The 17421-nt window shown below is 41.8% G+C and overlaps 1 protein-coding gene across 1 annotated transcript; it reads right to left on the bottom strand.

The window, feature by feature from the left end:
- Positions 1-3216: 3216 nt before the first annotated feature.
- Positions 3217-17272, bottom strand: LOC112846117 (macrophage mannose receptor 1-like). Its single transcript, XM_025905362.1, has 5 exons — positions 16938-17272; positions 5185-5568; positions 4744-5088; positions 4570-4658; positions 3217-4486 (listed from the first exon to the last, which is right to left on the bottom strand). Exons 1-5 carry the CDS (start codon positions 17236-17238, stop codon positions 4361-4363), a joined length of 1245 nt encoding a protein of 414 aa, XP_025761147.1. The 5' UTR covers positions 17239-17272; the 3' UTR covers positions 3217-4360.
- Between the last annotated feature and the right edge of the window lie 149 nt (positions 17273-17421).

The raw sequence follows: 17421 nt of genomic DNA, 5'->3' as shown, positions 1-17421 counted from the left end.
TCCAGCTTATTCTGGTTTAGGGTTTAGTTCTTAGGTTTTGTTCTTATGCCCTCATGTTTAGTTTAGGTTTAGTTATGTGCTTAGTCTTTTCTGCCTCTGTGTTCCCTCTGTGTAAGTCCACGTTTCTTAGTCTGCGTCTTTGTGAATTGTTTCCTGTTTTATTTTGAAGGGTTATGTCTTATGTCAGTGTGTCTAGCTTCGCTCCCCCATCTCGTTAGCCCTAATCTCTCCCAGCTGTGTCTCCACGCTGTGGACCCCTACAAGAGGCAGCTGGAGGTAGTGTTTTTTTAATCATTTTTTGTCGTCCACTACCTCCACTGTCAGTTTCTTGGATATTAAAGGACTAAAACAAATAATACCAGATCTGAGAGCGAGGCTCAGCTTTGAACTGTTTGGCATGGGCGGTCCGGGGAAGGAAAATTCAGCTGCCCTCCTGGAAGCCCTTGCCGCTTGGTATTCTCGGCATCAGCGGCCTTTGCCGTCATTATTTATTGCCAAATCACTCGATCCTCCCTTAAAGAAAAGACTGCACCCTCACCATCGTCACCCCACCACACCTCCACTCTCTCCCATGGCATTGGTTGAGGCGGCTGTCATGGGACCTGCAGCACAGTTAGTGGACCTGTCACCCCAGTCAGGCTACACAGAGACGGAGATTCTCCCCAGGGCTTCCCAGAGGCTGAGTTTGTGACTGTTGCCACCTCTGGACCCCTGGAGTAGAGCCTGGTGGGCTTCACTCCTCAGTTCAGTCAGCAGCCCCACGGTCCTCAGTTCTGTTAGCTGCTCAGCAGCCACTAGCCCAGTTTCCAGTGTCCCCTGCTCAGCAGCCACTAGCTCAGTTTCCAGTGTCAGCTGCTCAGCAGCCACTAGCCCAGTTTCCAGTGTCAGCTGCTCAGCAGCCACTAGCCCAGTTTCCAGTGTCCCCTGCTCAGCAGCCACTAGCTCAGATTCCAGTGTCCCCTGCTCAGCAGCCACTAGCCCAGTTTCCAGTGTCCCCTGCTCAGCAGCCACTAGCTCAGATTCCAGTGTCCCCTGCTCAGCAGCCACTAGCCCAGTTTCCAGTGTCCCCTGCTCAGCAGCCACTAACTCAGTTTCCAGTGTCCCCGCTACCTGTAGCCCAGTTAGCCGACCGGTCTGTAGCCCAATTAGAAAGCTGGCCTGTAGCCCAGTTGGCCGCCCGGCCTGTAGTCCAGTTGGCTGCCCGGCCTGTAGCCCAGTTGGCTGCCCGGCCTGTAGCCCAGTTAGCCGCCCGGCCTGTAGCTCAGCCGCAAACTCCACCAATGTTTTCACCTCAATTTCAGTCGCCCTCTGTTCAGTCTTCTGTGTCCCCTGTTCAGTTGCCGCTAGTTCAGTCTACCACTCCACCACCTATTACTCCTCCACCACAATCAGCCCCGCTACCCGTAGCTCAGTCTTCAGCCCTGCTACCAATAGCTCAGTCTTCAGCCCCGCTACCCGTAGCTCAGTCTTCTCTTCTGTCAGCCACTCAGCCACCATTACAACCAGCATCACTACAACCTTTATTAAAGTCCATAGCTCAGTCAGTAGCTTTGTTGGTAGCTCAGTCATTAGCTTCGTCCCCAATTCAGGCTCAAGTGTTGTCACGCATCCAGTCAGCCACTCATCTACACCCTCAGCCAGGGGTCTCAACACCTTCTGGTCCTGCATCAACTCCTGCTGGAAGCTCTAGAGAGCCTATCCAGCACTCTGTGGCTCCCATGCCACTGTCCATCTCTGCTGGCAGTTCAGGAGAACTGTTTCAGCCGTCTGCCTCTGCTGGAGGGTTCGAGGGGCCTGTTCCGCCACCTGTCTCCGCTGGAGGGTCCGAGGGGCCCATAGCCGCCTGTCTCCACTGGAGGATCTGGGGGGCCCATCCAGTCGTCTTCTGTTTCAGCTGGGGGTTCAGGAGAATCCAGCCAGCATTGTGTCAAGTTAGCTGGGGGTTCAGGAGAACCCGGCCAGCATCAAGCTACGTCAGCTGCTAACATAGCTAACATTAACAGCGCAGTGAAAACATTTGCTCATGACAAGTGAAATAATATTCAGTACTTTTAAAAGTTTAATCAAGTTCAATCTTCACATCTTCAGAAAAATAAGTTTATCCAGTGTTTTTGCATTCAGTCTATTGCATTTTTTTGACACCATTTCCCCAGCTTTGGAAAACTCACAGGCACAGATGAAGCTGGGGTACACAAAAACTGTAAAGCCAGGTGGAAAAGGTTCAGATAAGATGTCTTCCTTTCCCCCAGTACGTTAAAGGATCCTCTGATCTTGGAATGTTTCTCTCCGACACTCTCCACAATACTAAGGGGTTGGCAGTCCCTTATAATAAACTTCAGGACTGCCTGGTCCAGAACAGTCTTCCTAGATGCCTGATTTCAAAATAATAAAACACATATTAATAAAAAAAAAAAAATATGATATAGCTGTTCAGTGTCTATATAGGCCGACCTGTGTTCATTCTCGGTGTGTTTGTCTTCTCATTTTCATGTTTGGCTCTGTAATGCCTAAACATTGAAGAGGTGCTTTTGTTTGTGTAAAAAAGCGCCGCAGAACAGATGCGACATTTAACCTATATTAAATGAAATAAATAATTTACACTTCAAGTCACATTGTTGTTTTTCATATTCTGATAGATTACACTGAAACAAAGACAGGCAAACACTTACCTTATTTGCAGTTAAAAGATCAAAATGATCTCACACAGCAGAAACATTTCTTTTTCTTTCGGGCTCCATTTTCTTATGGAGAGATGTGTATTTTTTTTTTTTTTTTAATCTTTGCGAGAGTAATTTTGTGTTTTTTTGTGGCGACTCATTCCGTTGACAGATGCGGATGCGGTACTTTTTAAACACAGTTTGGCGCGTTGGCAATGAGCGATACAGCAGTTGTATCGATCACGTGACTTTTTCTTAAAGCGACGCACGCACCGATACAGGCTTCGCTAGGTGAGCTTGATACATGTGTCGGTGCGTCAGTGTTGCAGGACCCATCACTAGTATAACATACTTCCCAACACAGTATAACTAAACATGGATAAGTTTCTCTGGAGTTTTCAGTCAGCTCTCTTTTCTCAACCTTCCTGTTTCCGATAGAGCTGCTCTTTTTTAGATTGTAGAAATCACATTCAGGCCTTTTACATTTGTACACCTCTGATTTTAACAGCAACCTCAAACTTACAGAGAGAAAAAAACAAGGAAACAAAAAACTTTAGCGTCAAAAATTGTTACGTTCATGGATCTGTAACAATGTTACCTGATTTATTACTCAGTGTAAAAACCCACAAAGTACTCATTCATTTACAAATAGAAAAATAGTCCTTATTTTCATGACTTCATTCCAGCTAAGGTAATGAAACAAACAAAATTGTCAATATTGGCAAGATGTAAATGTTCTATAGTCAAATAATATTATTAAATAAGAAAAGGAGCTGAACAAGGCAATAAAAAACTGATAAACCTGCATGTTTCCATATTTTTTTAAATACGTATCTCTTGCATTGTATTACTTTTTCTATACTTGCCTACATAGATGTATCATTTTCAACCAAATAGCTTTACTATTACTTGTAGCACACAAAAACATGACTTAAACCACAGAACACATAAAACCCTTTAAAATATTACATTGAAGAAAGCTGAAAGCTACAAAAACAAAAACTAGACAAACATGTCAACACAGGAGAAAATGCAAGTCAAAAACTAAGATCACAACAGTAACTATGGCAACACCAGCACAAACTTTACCCATCATCTGCTCTACTTACTACAGTTAGGTCTCTGTGACTTTGTCTGCTCCTCCAAAGTGACAGTAAAGTTAAAGTGTCAGATACAAGGACATCCAGCATGCATTGAAAGTGATGCTCCAAATTTATATCAGGTAAGGTTTGGGACTGTTATGGTCTCATTTATGGCTGTTTCAGTTATCAAACAGTAGAAGTAGAAACAGGACATAAACAGTGCAATGTTTTCTTGTCCTCCCTGACCTCCTCAAGCAGATCTCTGGCTCTGCTCACTTTCTTCTCTATCATTTGTGCAAGTCAGCAGAGGTTGCTGTCACAATGAAACAGAACTATGGATCCTAATAAACTGCACACAGACAAAGCCTGTGCAGTGACGTCCACAGAAGGACAGAGTCTAAAGTGTTGAAAGAGACGCTGCAAAACAAAACAAGAGACTAGAGTCTATCAGGAAAACTAGTGAGTGGACCTCTGATTAAAGAATTTCTACCAAACTACAACTGCAGCTGAACAAATGAGCTGTTGGTGGAACTTTACACTCTGAAATATTGAAAGATTTAAAGGATGAGACAGCTCAGCACAGCATGTTATTAACTTCACACATGAAGTGGTTCAGTCCAGTCAGAATTCAGTTTTGCAGCCACCGTCCACATCCTGCTTCTTTAACTGGTCGTCACGGTAACTCTGGGCTTTCCTCCAACGAATCCTGAAGTCTGTCAGTCCTTCTGACAGCATGAGGCCTGACAGCTGGACAAAATGTGCAGATGATGAAAAACATGAAGCATAGTTTGAACTTGTGTCAAGTTTGTGTTGGTGACTGAACTGCTGACCTGCTGTGAAACCTGCTGCTGGATCTCTGTGCTGTGCATGTCTGCCTCTGACTGAAGCTTCATTTTCACCACTGTTTGCTTTGTCACTGCTAAAAATGAACCACATATAAAAACACAAACATTAATGTTTTACATGATGACAGGATCTTACAGTGTTTGCATTCTGGACCTCACCTGTGAAACAGAAAACATAGTTACTGCTTGTACAAAAGTCATCATCCCATTTCCCTGACATTAAATTAAATGCTCCACAGTATTGGTTTGAAAGGTAGTTATCAGGCACAGAAGACCTCCAGTTAGTGAATGTTGAGGTTGTGTTGTCAGACCAGAAGGCCCAGGGATCCCTGTAGAGACCAATCCACACATACTGAACCCCTGATCCATTCAAAGTGAGCGTGATGTTGGATTTCTCCTCTTTGCTTCTTATACTGGTCAGGTCTGTGTGGTATGTCCTGCAGTACGACTGAGCCGCTGACCAGGAGCGGCTCTCCATCACTAAGATGTAACTTGTATTTTTGGCTGTAAAAGATTAAAAGAAACAAAGAATTTTGAAACAAATGTTATGAATCTCATAAAGTTGTAGGGATAACTATGGCAACAAATCTATTTTCCTACCATTGTAACACAGGAAAGGGTAAGAATCTCCACAGGGTCTATCATTCATCTGTGTTTGTCCCTGAAGAGCCACACAGTATTCCTTTGCATTTACACAGTCTGGTTGGCCGTTAGCCCAGATCAAAAATTCATGTGTACTGCCAAAATAAAAAAGTTCTCCCTCCATGGACCACTTCCAGCTGTAACGATCATCATAGAGTCCTATCCAAGACAAGGCATTAATCCTTGGTGACACTGAGAGAAGCAGCTGGTTGATGTCGCTGTTGTAGATGGTGACCAAGTCAGTGAAGTGTTCTCTGCAGTAACTCTGAGCTTTAGTCCAGGTCATCAGCTGATTCACAAAGTGGTATTCTCTGGAGTGGGGAGGAAGAGTGGAAAGTCCTCCTGAGAAAAATAAAAAGGTTTTATTGTGGAAACTGGGCTGTTAGACGAATCACTGAAAAAGACTGAAAAATGAAAAACATTCAAATAGTTATACTAAACTAGAAAGCGAAAATTTCAGAAGAAATTTTAAGTGTGCCTATGCCGCTGCTAATCAGTGTAGTTTGCCATTCATACGGCTACAGACAGCAAAACTCAGAAGAGCACCCATTCTCCACCATGAACTATGGTAAAAACAAACACCGCTCGCGCCTCACAGATGACAGCTTACAGTTTTGGGTAAAGATGAAGTGACTTTGTACAGCCCCGATTTGCAGACGCTGTGCACACAGGTTCATGAGCAGAAGTCCCATTGTACCACAGCAGACCCGACAATGTTTGCATGAACACGCTTTGAAGCATTACGTTATGGACCACTTTTCACACATGGTTGGTGTACCCACACAGCCGGCTGTAGCTTTTCAACTCACAGCCCGACACACACCCAAAAAACAGCCGAGAGAGCACAGACTACGCCCGAGAGGCGTGATTGCCGATGCCGCTCAGGTGCGTCCACCTCCCCTGCAGCGGCACTGCAGACCACGCCACACCACACACATCAAACACGTAAAATAAATATTTATGCACTTTCACATTCACTTTTGTTTTTGTTATTTTTACACAGTGTTCTGAATGATGAACAATGGTCTACAGCCAATCTTGTGTATTATTATACAAACTTTCGTTGTAAGATTCAGATAACTATTTAATAAAAGCTAAATATTTTATATGAGAGTAAGAAAGAAAAGTATATCTTTGTGTCCACCTTTCTCTGTTAATGCCCTACCTGCCCCCCTGGCAAAAGCTTTGCTAGATCCGGCCCTGCACAGTTACCAGCTGTCAGCTACACAAAAAAAGGAGCTTGGTGTTTATTTGTCTCTCAGAAACAGTTCATAATTTCCCTTCAACTCATTCATGTCACCTAAAGGGTAAACCTGTTTCTCCATCACCTGTTCAGCTCTGATGATTCAGTAAGGACATCTGGTTTGGACCAGCCGTTTTTACAGCTGTGGCTGCAGCAAACATCAGCTGATACTAGAAATTAAAAGCAAATGAATTCTAACAACAGCGGATCAAGCTTAAACGTGCTGCTGTTGTTTAGCGCGATAAACAAACAAGAGCAAAAAGCCGATCATTGATCAGTTTCATGATTGAAGTTGCAACAGAGAATGACAGGGGAGGCTTCGTAATGACAGAATAAATCGTAATATTTTCTCTGAATGTGGGACGATTCCGTTTGTATGGCAACTCTACAAGCTAACCATTATGAATAAAATAAAGTCCAACGTCAGTAACTTAGCGCGCACACAGGTGTAAAGAAACTCCCGTCGTGCTAGCTAGCACCCAGTACGATTGTAAAAGGTCAGCACAACGAAAATAAACTACACCTAAACTCGGTTTATATCTGACCCAAATAGAGTGCAGTTCATAACTTCTTACCTGAAATTCAGTTCACCTCACGCCCCTGCCTTCGGTTTCTAGCATCATTGGCCCATATAAACGAAAAATAAGTCCAGCTAAAACACAGACTGTTGGCGAGCGATCGGGTGTTGAAACGAATTTCAGCCGTGTCACTATAAGCCAAGCCTGGGTGCTTTTTCACGAAGGGTCGCTAGCGGCGCTAGCTTAGCTAGCTAGCGCCGCTAGCGACCCTTAGCTAGACCCTAGCTAGCTAGCCGGCTATCAGCAACACGTAAGAGAATTGTTGCTAATATGGGATGTCTTGATAAAACGAGCAGATATTTGAAGTTTACACACCTACATTCTCGCCTGAAAATATCTTAAAAGTTTATTTTGTGACCTAGAAATACTAATAAAAGACATATAAAACGAAGTGGTGGCCGCCATTGTTTACTCTGTAGAGGCGTGCTATGAATTGTGGGATATGGAGTTTCCCCCCAAGCATAAACCTTTTTGGCTGTACTACTCCGGGTATACCACTAGAGAGAGCCAGCACACCACAAATGAAGTCTGTTTCTATAGGGCCAAAAGTAGAATCTTTCTCAGGAGCCTAGAAATTGGCCCAAATTTGCACTAAAATCAAAATATTTAAAAAACTATAAAAGTCATAAACACCAAAAGTCATAGCACACCATTCCAGATCCAGCCGCACAAAATGAGGTAACATATATGAAGCAATTTCAGGCGGAAACTGAATAATAATAACAATAATAATAATAATGATAATAATAATAATAAATCCGACGAATAGTAATAAGTGTGCCTCTTGGCAGAGGCACACTTAATGAAGGTTTACCAGAGGCAGGAAGTTGCCAAGTATAAATCATTTGTTATAGTATTTACTATAATAGTACTTAGTATTGCAACATTAGAATGTAACTTAAAAGGAATGCATACAAAAGAATCACTTTATCTCTTTAGGCTAAAAGTCCATATTTATTGTTCATTTTTTGTAATTTTTTTTAATTACACAAAAACTCAAAGATCTAGACATTCAAAACTCATAAAGCATATCAGACAAAATGTAAAAAGTTTAACACAACTGCTTGCCTCAATTGCAGAGAGTGCTACTACATTTAACAGCTTAAGTACATTTCATCAGTTCCACAGTATTTTCTTGGCTGACACCAATAAAAACACTGCACTGTTAATATTCAAAATATATTAAAATCAGTCATTTAAAAAAGAATATCAAATGCCAAAGACATGATATGTATTGTTGAATATCTGAATAACTGTGTTGACTAATGAGACAATAAACTGTTAAAACTATAAAATCTATATAAACTATATCACTTTTTCCCCTTATTTTCCAATATCTGCTTGATTAACATTTACGTGAAACAAAACCATAAACAGTCATTTAATGTTTCACAGTAAGAAATTCCAATAGTCCATGTTTGTCAGTCCTCGTACTCAGTTTCATAGTTCAGAGTTCTTTTCAGTCTCTTCAGTTTAGGTGTGTCGAGTGTGTGTATAGTGTTATTGTTAATAGTCCTACCCATGTAGTGTATTGTATTGAGATCTCATAAGCTTTTCTGTTCAGCATTAACGCAGCTGTCACTTCTAAGTAAGCTGAAAACAACAAATATTTCTGGCACAAGTTCTGCTACTTCCAAGGTGCATGGAGAAGATAATGATGACCCTGATGAAGGAATCATAAGAGTTATCTGAAGTTTAGTGTAGCTAACCATTACTCTTGGCCTTTTTATGATGAGTTCTGGAGTCTTCATGAAGTCTTTCCCCTTAAATTTGAAAAGATTATATTTTGTTTTAATGTCTGTACACGAAGATAAGCAATGTATCAAAAAGGGGACAAAATTAAATACCTCAGAATAAAACTCTGTATATAGGTTAAAAACTTGTGTGTCTTAGGTACCGTAGTGAAATCAGTCAGCTGACTTAGAGAAGCAGCTGAGTTAGCTTACCGATGTATTTGCTTATTAAGTGTTAGCTACTAGTTCTGCTTAGAATTGGTTTTCTGGCATCCATCCATCCATCCATTCGCTTCCGCTTATCCTTTCCAGGGTCGCGGGGGGCGCTGGAGCCTATCCCAGCTGTCATAGGGCGAAAGGCGGGGTACACCCTGGACAGGTCGCCAGTCTGTCGCAGGGCCAACACACAGGGACAGACAACCATTCACGCTCACATTCACTCACACATTCGCACCTACTGACAATTTGGATTATCCAATTAACCTATTCCCTCAAACTGCATGTCTTTGGACGGTGGGAGGAAGCCGGAGTACCCAGAGAGAACCCACGCAAACACGGGGAGAACATGCGAACTCCACACAGAAAGACCCCCGGCCTGATGGTGGAATTGAACTCAGGACCTTCTTGCTGTGTGGCAACAGTGCTAACCACCGTGCCAAGGCACGGTGGCACGGCATGTCAATAAAATGACTTGGAAAATATTGAAATCTAAAGAAAATTAGTATATTTACTGTGATGCTAATAATACTGGTAATGGTCAACAGTTTATGGCCGGTGTTCCTGGGTTTTCAGTGAGACTTCGCTCCCACCCACTCACTTTTCAATAAGTAAACAAACTGCAAAAAATGGGCGACCCTCCACATGTGACAGGAAATTACCTTACTAGACTTTCGTCAAGACATTTGAATAGCGATTCTGTGGGAGTGGAGGTGTTTAAAATTTGATCATAACTTGGGATGATTCCTGCTAAGAAAGTAGAAAAATCTCAAATGAAATCTTTGTTATATTTTCAGGGTGTCTTTATTATTCCAATGAGTGTTGGGCGGGGGTTCCCCAATTCAAAAACTAGGATTTCGAAGCTTGAGTAGAAGTTTGTTGAAAGTTGTTTATATGTTAGCTTTTTCCTGAGGACAGCCGCAACTCCACCCCCTGTTTTCCCGTCCTCAGCAAATTTAAATAAGAGTTCGTAAAACAATTGAGCTCTCAGCCAAGTTTCCGTTAGGAGATAAGTAAAAAAGTAAAAATGTAAAAATAAGTAAAAAAGTCCTTTAAAATAAAGGTTTTGTTAGCTAACGAATGAACGTCGGGAAGGCTAATCCTTAGTGAAGTCGAGGACTTAGTAGTGTAAATAGGGGCCCAGCAAGGCTTCTCCAAGTTCTGGATGCTTACTCCTCTCCGATGATGTCGAGGAAGCCACAGGCATGGGTTATTTTTCAGTAATCCCAGCAACAGGAACCAGACAGGGGTACGTCATGGTCGGAGAGGTCCAGTGTTTGATGTAGTCAAATCTGGCCACATCACAGTATTGGTCATTCCCGGGACATAAGAAGGCAGCCTTCAGTCTCACTAGTCGACCGTTTGGTCTTCCCCGGTGTCGGCAACGCCTTGTTGATTGGGGTAGCTTCGAGGCAAAGCAGAGGCAGGCTGGGACAGGAACACCGGGCAGAAACGGTGGAGGGCGAAATATCTGATTTCCATGATTGCATTAAGGTTCACTTGTTAAACAGGGGAATCTTAAATCCAAAAGCGATTGGCGGTTATAGACATACAGAGAGTTAGCATCTTTTACGACGAATAAAACAAACAATATCACTCGAAGGGACAGAGTTAGACGGCTGGCCGCGAACACTAGCACCATCTTGAAAAAATTAATTAAAACAATTTAATTTGGCAGCACTGTCTTTTCACAAGCTTACATAACTTAATTTATTTAATACCAGTACCAATGTATATACCTTCATTCTCTGCAACATATCAGCCAGTTCTTTTCCTTTACAGTCATAGTCCCTATATTTAAAATCCTTACTCTCACACACCATACTGCCTTTACCTCTCTCTATTTACACACCTTCCCTTGTTCTCCGGATTTGTTTAAGCTCAGCAGTTTGTAATGGAACCATTAACAGCACTGGTGTCGGTACCATTCCTTATGCAACTCTCGCCATTTTATCTGGGCTTGGGACCGACACTAGGAAAAAACTAGCTTGTTGTTAATAACAGTAATAATAAGAATAGGGCAGAAAATAAGTGAAGAAAAAAAATCTTATTCATTCCCAAAGTTGGGGAATGACGTTGTATCAGCAGCCAAAACATTAAAAAATAGAATGAATAGCTTTTATGTAAATGGCTTCGATAAGTCATTCTATAAATCTTTTTTTTTTTTAATAAAAAGGAACATAATTTAAAATGAATGCAGGTGTTGTGGTAGGAGGAGATAAAGATTTTCTAACTGTGCTTTTGGTTGATGTGTTAAAAAAAACTGTACATGTAATCTGATTACCCAAATGACATCAGTCAGTCTCTGTGTGTTTATAAGCTTCAGTTCAAATGTTTGCGATATTAATATCACTGACCTGAGAGCAGCAGGATGAGCAGTAAACAGGTTTCTTCCATTCTTTGCTTCTGTATAATAGATGTAGTCATCATGATTAATATTGTACCATAATTATTATCAAAGATGTTTATTTAAGGTTTCTTATCTCCAGTCTAAGTTTCTTAGTATATAATTTATATACATATACAAAATAAATATATCAAATGAGTTTTGAATTTTTTCAAATCTATTGTGTCTTTAAAAAATGGTTTAAATAATCATTAATAGGTTTTAGAATAATGTTTAGAATATAAAAATGTACAAGAATTTAAATTTAGCATTAATGATGCATATCCTACCTGACAGCTTATCTTCTCCTCTGTTGACTGAAGTTGACTTTTAAGAAGGTCTTTGTTTGTTCTTTTCATATATTTTACTGTCAAATGAGGAAACCAGAAGGGAGTGACCTCTCTGTAGAAACACACTTTTATCTAAACTATTATTGTATGTTCTGAGCTTTGATCAAAGGCAAAACCAGTTTACTGATTATCACCTTACATTCTCTAATTGGAGATCTTGCAAAAAAAATTGCTGAATATGGAAATGTTCCAATTTAAAGCTTCACACAGAATACTGTACATGTAAATGTTTGATATCTTCAAGCTGCCCTATCTGTAATTTTCAGAAAGGTAACAAGTGGACATGTAGATATGTTCTATAAAACCTTTGAGGCAACAGGTTTTCTGAGTCTATACAGTCATTAAATGTTTTTGCAGTAGCACCAAAGTGTTACACTTTTATTTAACATGTTTCTATGATACATTGACCAACAAGCATTTTATAATGCTCATGTTTCAAAGACTTTTATTTACAAAAAACAACTACATGTAGTTCTGGAAGTGGTGTCACTCCCAAAACTAAATATAATGGTATTTTTTGTCATGTGACCATACCTATGCGCCTTTAAAACCAGGTATTCTGTAAATGACGTGCCTTGATGCTTAAAGAAACATAAGCAAGGTTACGCAAAGATGATTCTGCTTCACCAACATGCAAATCATTAGGAAAATCAAGCTGTTAAATGGGAAAAAAGCAAATAAGCTCAGACGTGGTTCTAGGAACAGACATAGTTGTTAGGAGGAACAAGTGGGGAAGGATTATGGAGTCTCTGCTTGTCATTTGTCCCCATGATTCAGGGCACTGTACAGTTTGTTAAAGTATGGGAATGCTTAAGCCTCTAAATCCTAACCTGTTACTGGCTTTAGACAGGAATCGTGCAACTGTTTTTAAACATCTGTAAAACCTGAAAAAATTCCAGATGTTCCTGAAAGCAGCAACTCTGCGCTTTTCAGTGAGATTAGGGTCATTTCAGAAATCCCACACAGTGTCACAGCAGAACCATGAAGCTGAAAGTTGGTTGAGAGTAGGGGTGGCATTTTCTGATTAAAATTGATTCTAGGTTGAATAATGCGATATCAATTCATTAAAATCCTGAATCGACTTTTAAATATAAATTTATTTTGCCCGAAACCCTAGAATCTCAGGTTAAACCTCACAAAATTTCAACAACCACCAAACGAGAGCAGTTACACAGATTCTGCACAAAGACATTAACACAAAGCGCGGACCCACCAATGCATCAGAATTGATGATGGGGAGAACATGCAACTTCACACAGAAAGACACTGCTTGGTAGAATTGAACTCAAGACCTTCTTGCTGTGAGTAAATGGTGCTAACCACCGAGCCAACTGAAAATATATATTTTTTAAAACCCACCCCTATTTATTAGTTCTGGAATATCTAGAATTAGGACCATCTTTATTCCATGGGTCAAAACAAGAGCAAACATTGTAGTCATGTTTGACCTTTTTTAGGTTTAGGAATCAGTGTAGTTAACCCTTGACACATGGTAGTGGGTAGCTGTTCATTTGCTTAACCTTTTGTGAAGACCTAATAAAGAAAATGTGACAGCTCGTTGGAGAAGTCTTTGTAAAATTCAGAACTCAGACCGTCAGTACCTGGTGATTTATTACTTGTTAACAGATCAATAATCTCCTCCAGTGAGATGTTTTCAATGTAAAGAACTTGTCCAAATGTAAAGTCTTGTCATTGATGACCATTTTTCAAATGGGCAGTGTTTTAACAGCATCAGTGGTCATATGGGCGCTGTCAGAAAGTACAGTACGGCTCCGAGCCGTAGTAAAGGGACCTCCGGCTAATACGTCGGGTTCATGTCGGGCTCGTAGCTGAAAACTAGCTTTACTTTGTTGTCTGGGTCAAGTTTGCTAGTGAGAGACAGAGAGAGGCGTTGAAAGGCTGCTCCAACAGAACTTATTGTTTGGGAGGAAAACACGAACACAGTGTACAGTCGAGTCTTAATAGCTTACTTACAACTGGGCTCGTCAGCCACTCTTTTTGGCTGCAGTGGTTATTTTTATATTTACACGCTTCCAGCTCCTGTTTCTGCTCGGTGACAACTCGTACTTTTCCACTCTCCTTTTTTTCCCTCCCTCGCTCACAGACACATAACGGGTATGGCAGTCCATTCTCCCTGCAGCACGGACTACACTGCCCATGAGGCTACATTCTTTAGCACTATGCCTGCAACACTCTGCCTATTGTCTTCATATTAAATTATTTTTTGAATAATAATTTTTAAAAATATTTCTTCACGTCATTTTGCGGGCCGAAAGTAGAGGTGACATGAGCCGTGAGATTGAGACACAGGATTTAGCGCCTCTTAATGCGTGTTTTGTTTGTTTCCACCAGCGTGGAATTACCAAAAATAAAGAGGGGACAGCCTACCATGAAACAGGAAAATACCCCCATGTAATCCATTCATTTCAACAAAGTAACTGTATTCTGAATACCACCTATTTAAACGGTAACTGTAACGGAATACAGTTACTCGTATTTTGTATTTTAAATACCTAACGGAGGTACATGTAATCCAGTACTCCCCAACACTGAATGAGAGTGTTTGTAATGTAAGTGTCTAAGTTGTGGAATAAAATTGGGGTACAGAACGGGACAGAAACAGAGGCCCTGCATGTGTGTGGGGGGTGATGGAGCGGGAAGAGAGTGGTAGTTGGGGATGGGGAGGGAAGGAATAGGGGTAGAGGCAAAGTGCACCCTTCCTGGGGCCAGCTACCCCACTGACCCCAGTAGGCACTCCTGTTCCCTGAAATACATCAAGGGCAGGGGGCCTGGGCCCTTCCGGTCCAGGCCCACAGTAACAGCACTGCCAAGCCCCACAGAGTCCTCACCTTCTGTGGCTTTTCTTCCTGGAGGGAAAGCAAGGTGGACCAAAGCAGAGGACCATTGATTCGGTCTCTAGCACAGGTGGGATGAGAAAATCCTCACACCCTGGGGCCAGTCGGGACTGCTCTTTAACACTGACTCAGGTTTTTTGTAAGGGATGGAAGTCATACACCAGAAGAGTAGAGCCATTTTTGAAGAAAAAACATGTGAACAAAGCTACCACAAACAAAACAGGTAACAGCTGACGGCAAGCCATCTTGACAAACCTAATCATGCATATAAAAAAACAAAAAACAAAATCAAACAAACAGATGCAACTTTTGCAGGATGCAATAGCTACTGTTTTCTCCACCTGCTGCCACACCTGCCCACCCCCCTAGTGTGTTGAAAAAACGGACCATGCCTAACCGGTTGAGGGCCGTGAACGTACCGTCAAGCAGGGTTGCATTTCAAAATTATATTCAATGAGCGAAATTCATCTGGTCAATGGGGAGGGGGGCACGTCTGCAAAGCACTGTTGCAACATCCGCTCTAGGAGTATGTGTGAGATGGTCATCACAATGCAGGGAGGCAGGAATGATGGAACTTAGCATCTCCGGCCCCAACTCATCTCTCCCCTTAATCAGGCTCACCAGAAAAGTGGTTTCAGCATGTCTCCATGCTTTAGAGAGGTTGAGGTGATAAATCTGCGTGGCCCCTCTCCTGTCCGACCGGGCAACCTTATAGTCAACACTCGCTGTGTGACCACAAAGGGTCCTTGCCACTTGACGAGTAACTTTGAGCTAGAAGAAGAGAGTAATAAAGCACTTTGTCTCCCGGTGAAAACTGAGTCTAGCCCCTCTGTTGTACAGGCTTTGCTGACGCTGCTTAACCTGGAGTAAATTCTCCCATCACAACCTCTCCAATGTATGGAGTTTTGCTCTCAGGTCCAACACATATTGGATTGAACTCTTTGCAGAGCTTGGACCTTACTCCCAGCTTTCTATAATTAGGTTGAACACCCCACACAGTTTCCTGCTGAACAGCAGTTCAAAGGGAAAAAATCCCGAGGAGGCACGTGGCACCTCCCACACTGAAAATAACAGACGGTCTAACCAGCGATCCGAATGACGTTCATGCTCGTATATGAACTTCCAAATCATGGACTTTAAAGTCTTATTCAGCTGCTCCACCAGCCCATCAGACCATGGTCCGAATAGATTTAATGCCAAATAATTTGTACAACAAGTTAGAGTTATCTTTGGGCTGCTGGGGTAAAAGCTCCTTCATGGACAAGGACTCCAGTCAGTGACCAGGGCAAAGAGATTAATTCCATATGTACTTTAATGAATCTTAGTTGAGTGAACAACAGGCATGTGTATGGCAATTAGCATAGGGTATGGAGGGGTATGTGTGGTTCTAAATAACAGAAGAAAACAGGGAAAGTAATTATTATTACATGACAAAATTCCACAATTATTAATCTTCAACATCATACACCAATAATCAATTACACCGTAAATAACCAACAAAATCCTCTGGTTGAATGAAATATCACAGTGCCAATTAAAGCAGGAAGAAATATCCTGTATATTTCTATATCTCTATATCCCAAGCAACTGAAAGGTTTAATATTTAAATGTCAGCCAAAATGAGCAAGTAGTGGTCATCAGAGCTTTCTAGTGGTCAAATAACCAAACTGCAGTACAGAATTCTGCCATGTGACAAAGGCTACAGTGAAAAGTCACATGCTTTCACACAGGACTACTAACAATGTCAGTAAACTCACAAAACACTGTACTGTATGTCTATAGTGCAATAATCCTGCTGACACTTTCCAAAAAATTCCCAAAATGAACAATAAACTTATAGCCATCCTATTTCTTATATGTGAGAATTGGCTCTTAGAGTTAGAGAGGTAAGGTGGCAATTGCTACTTTCATGGAAAATGTGATTAATAATCCTTGCACTCATTTTATCGCTGGACTGTCCTAAAAGCAATTGACATCATCACCCGGCAAACACTGAGAACAAAGTGGAAAACCTATTCGTGTATAAGGAAATTACCACTACAAATCTAACAACAAAAAGTGAAATGCGAGGAGACCTTTTGATGCATAATTAAAAACCGTCCTCAACTCATCTGCTCCACTGACACTGACACCTTCATCAGACACACTTTCAATTTACCCATAATTCCAACGAATGGAAACATCCTGTGACTGAAAGTGTGTGTGAAGGTGTGTATGTGTGTGTTAGTATCAGGATCAGAGAACGACAGCTTTCCTCTGTTCCAGTCCAGATTCACTCTGATCCTCTGGAACTTCTTCTCTACTGAGAGATCAGTGACAGGAGCTGATGGTGAGAGTGCGTAGTGTTCACCTTCATAGAACCTTATTCCCCATAATCCAGAAAGTCTGTTTCTTTTCCTCTGTATATACTCTGTTAAGATACCCAGGAACCAGATTGTACTCTCTCCAACCTCGACATCCCAGCTGTGAGTTCCTGAGTTAAAGCCCTCAGAGCCAAGGACAGAGCAGAAATGATCAAACCTCTCTGGGTTATCAGGAAGCTTCTGCCTCTCTGCTCGTCTCACACTGGTCAGATCTTCAGACAGGATGAGGTTTGGATGAGCAGTGTTTGGGTCCAGAATGAGAGGAGTGTAGGAGACCATGTCCTTCATGTTCTTCCAGATGTTGAAGGTCAGGTTGCCCAGGTGTTTGGCCTGGTCTATCAGAGCTCCTGAGGGCAGCTGTGGATCATCCAGCAGGGGGCAGCGCTGGACTCTTTCCACTGCAGCCTTGTAGTTGTGCAGGAATGAGACGTCTTCAGCTCTCAGCTCCTCCTCTGTGGCTCTGACTGTGTC

The sequence above is a fragment of the Oreochromis niloticus genome, linkage group LG3 (genome assembly GCF_001858045.2).
Source record: "Oreochromis niloticus isolate F11D_XX linkage group LG3, O_niloticus_UMD_NMBU, whole genome shotgun sequence".
Lineage (NCBI taxonomy): Eukaryota > Metazoa > Chordata > Actinopteri > Cichliformes > Cichlidae > Oreochromis > Oreochromis niloticus.
Note: the sequence above shows the minus strand (reverse complement) of the source record. Positions and strands in the feature narration are given on the sequence as shown.

Excerpts from the sequence above, each read along its gene's own strand:
- LOC112846117 (XM_025905362.1), bottom strand. The coding sequence starts at position 17,238 with ATGAAGGACATGGTCTCCTACACTCCTCTCATTCTGGACCCAAACACT. Across the intron at positions 5,569-16,937 it reads GGGAATAAGGTTCTATGAAG|GAGGACTTTCCACTCTTCCT; the intron begins GTGAACACTACG and ends TATTTTTCTCAG. Across the intron at positions 4,659-4,743 it reads CTATGTTTTCTGTTTCACAG|CAGTGACAAAGCAAACAGTG; the intron begins GTGAGGTCCAGA and ends GTTCATTTTTAG.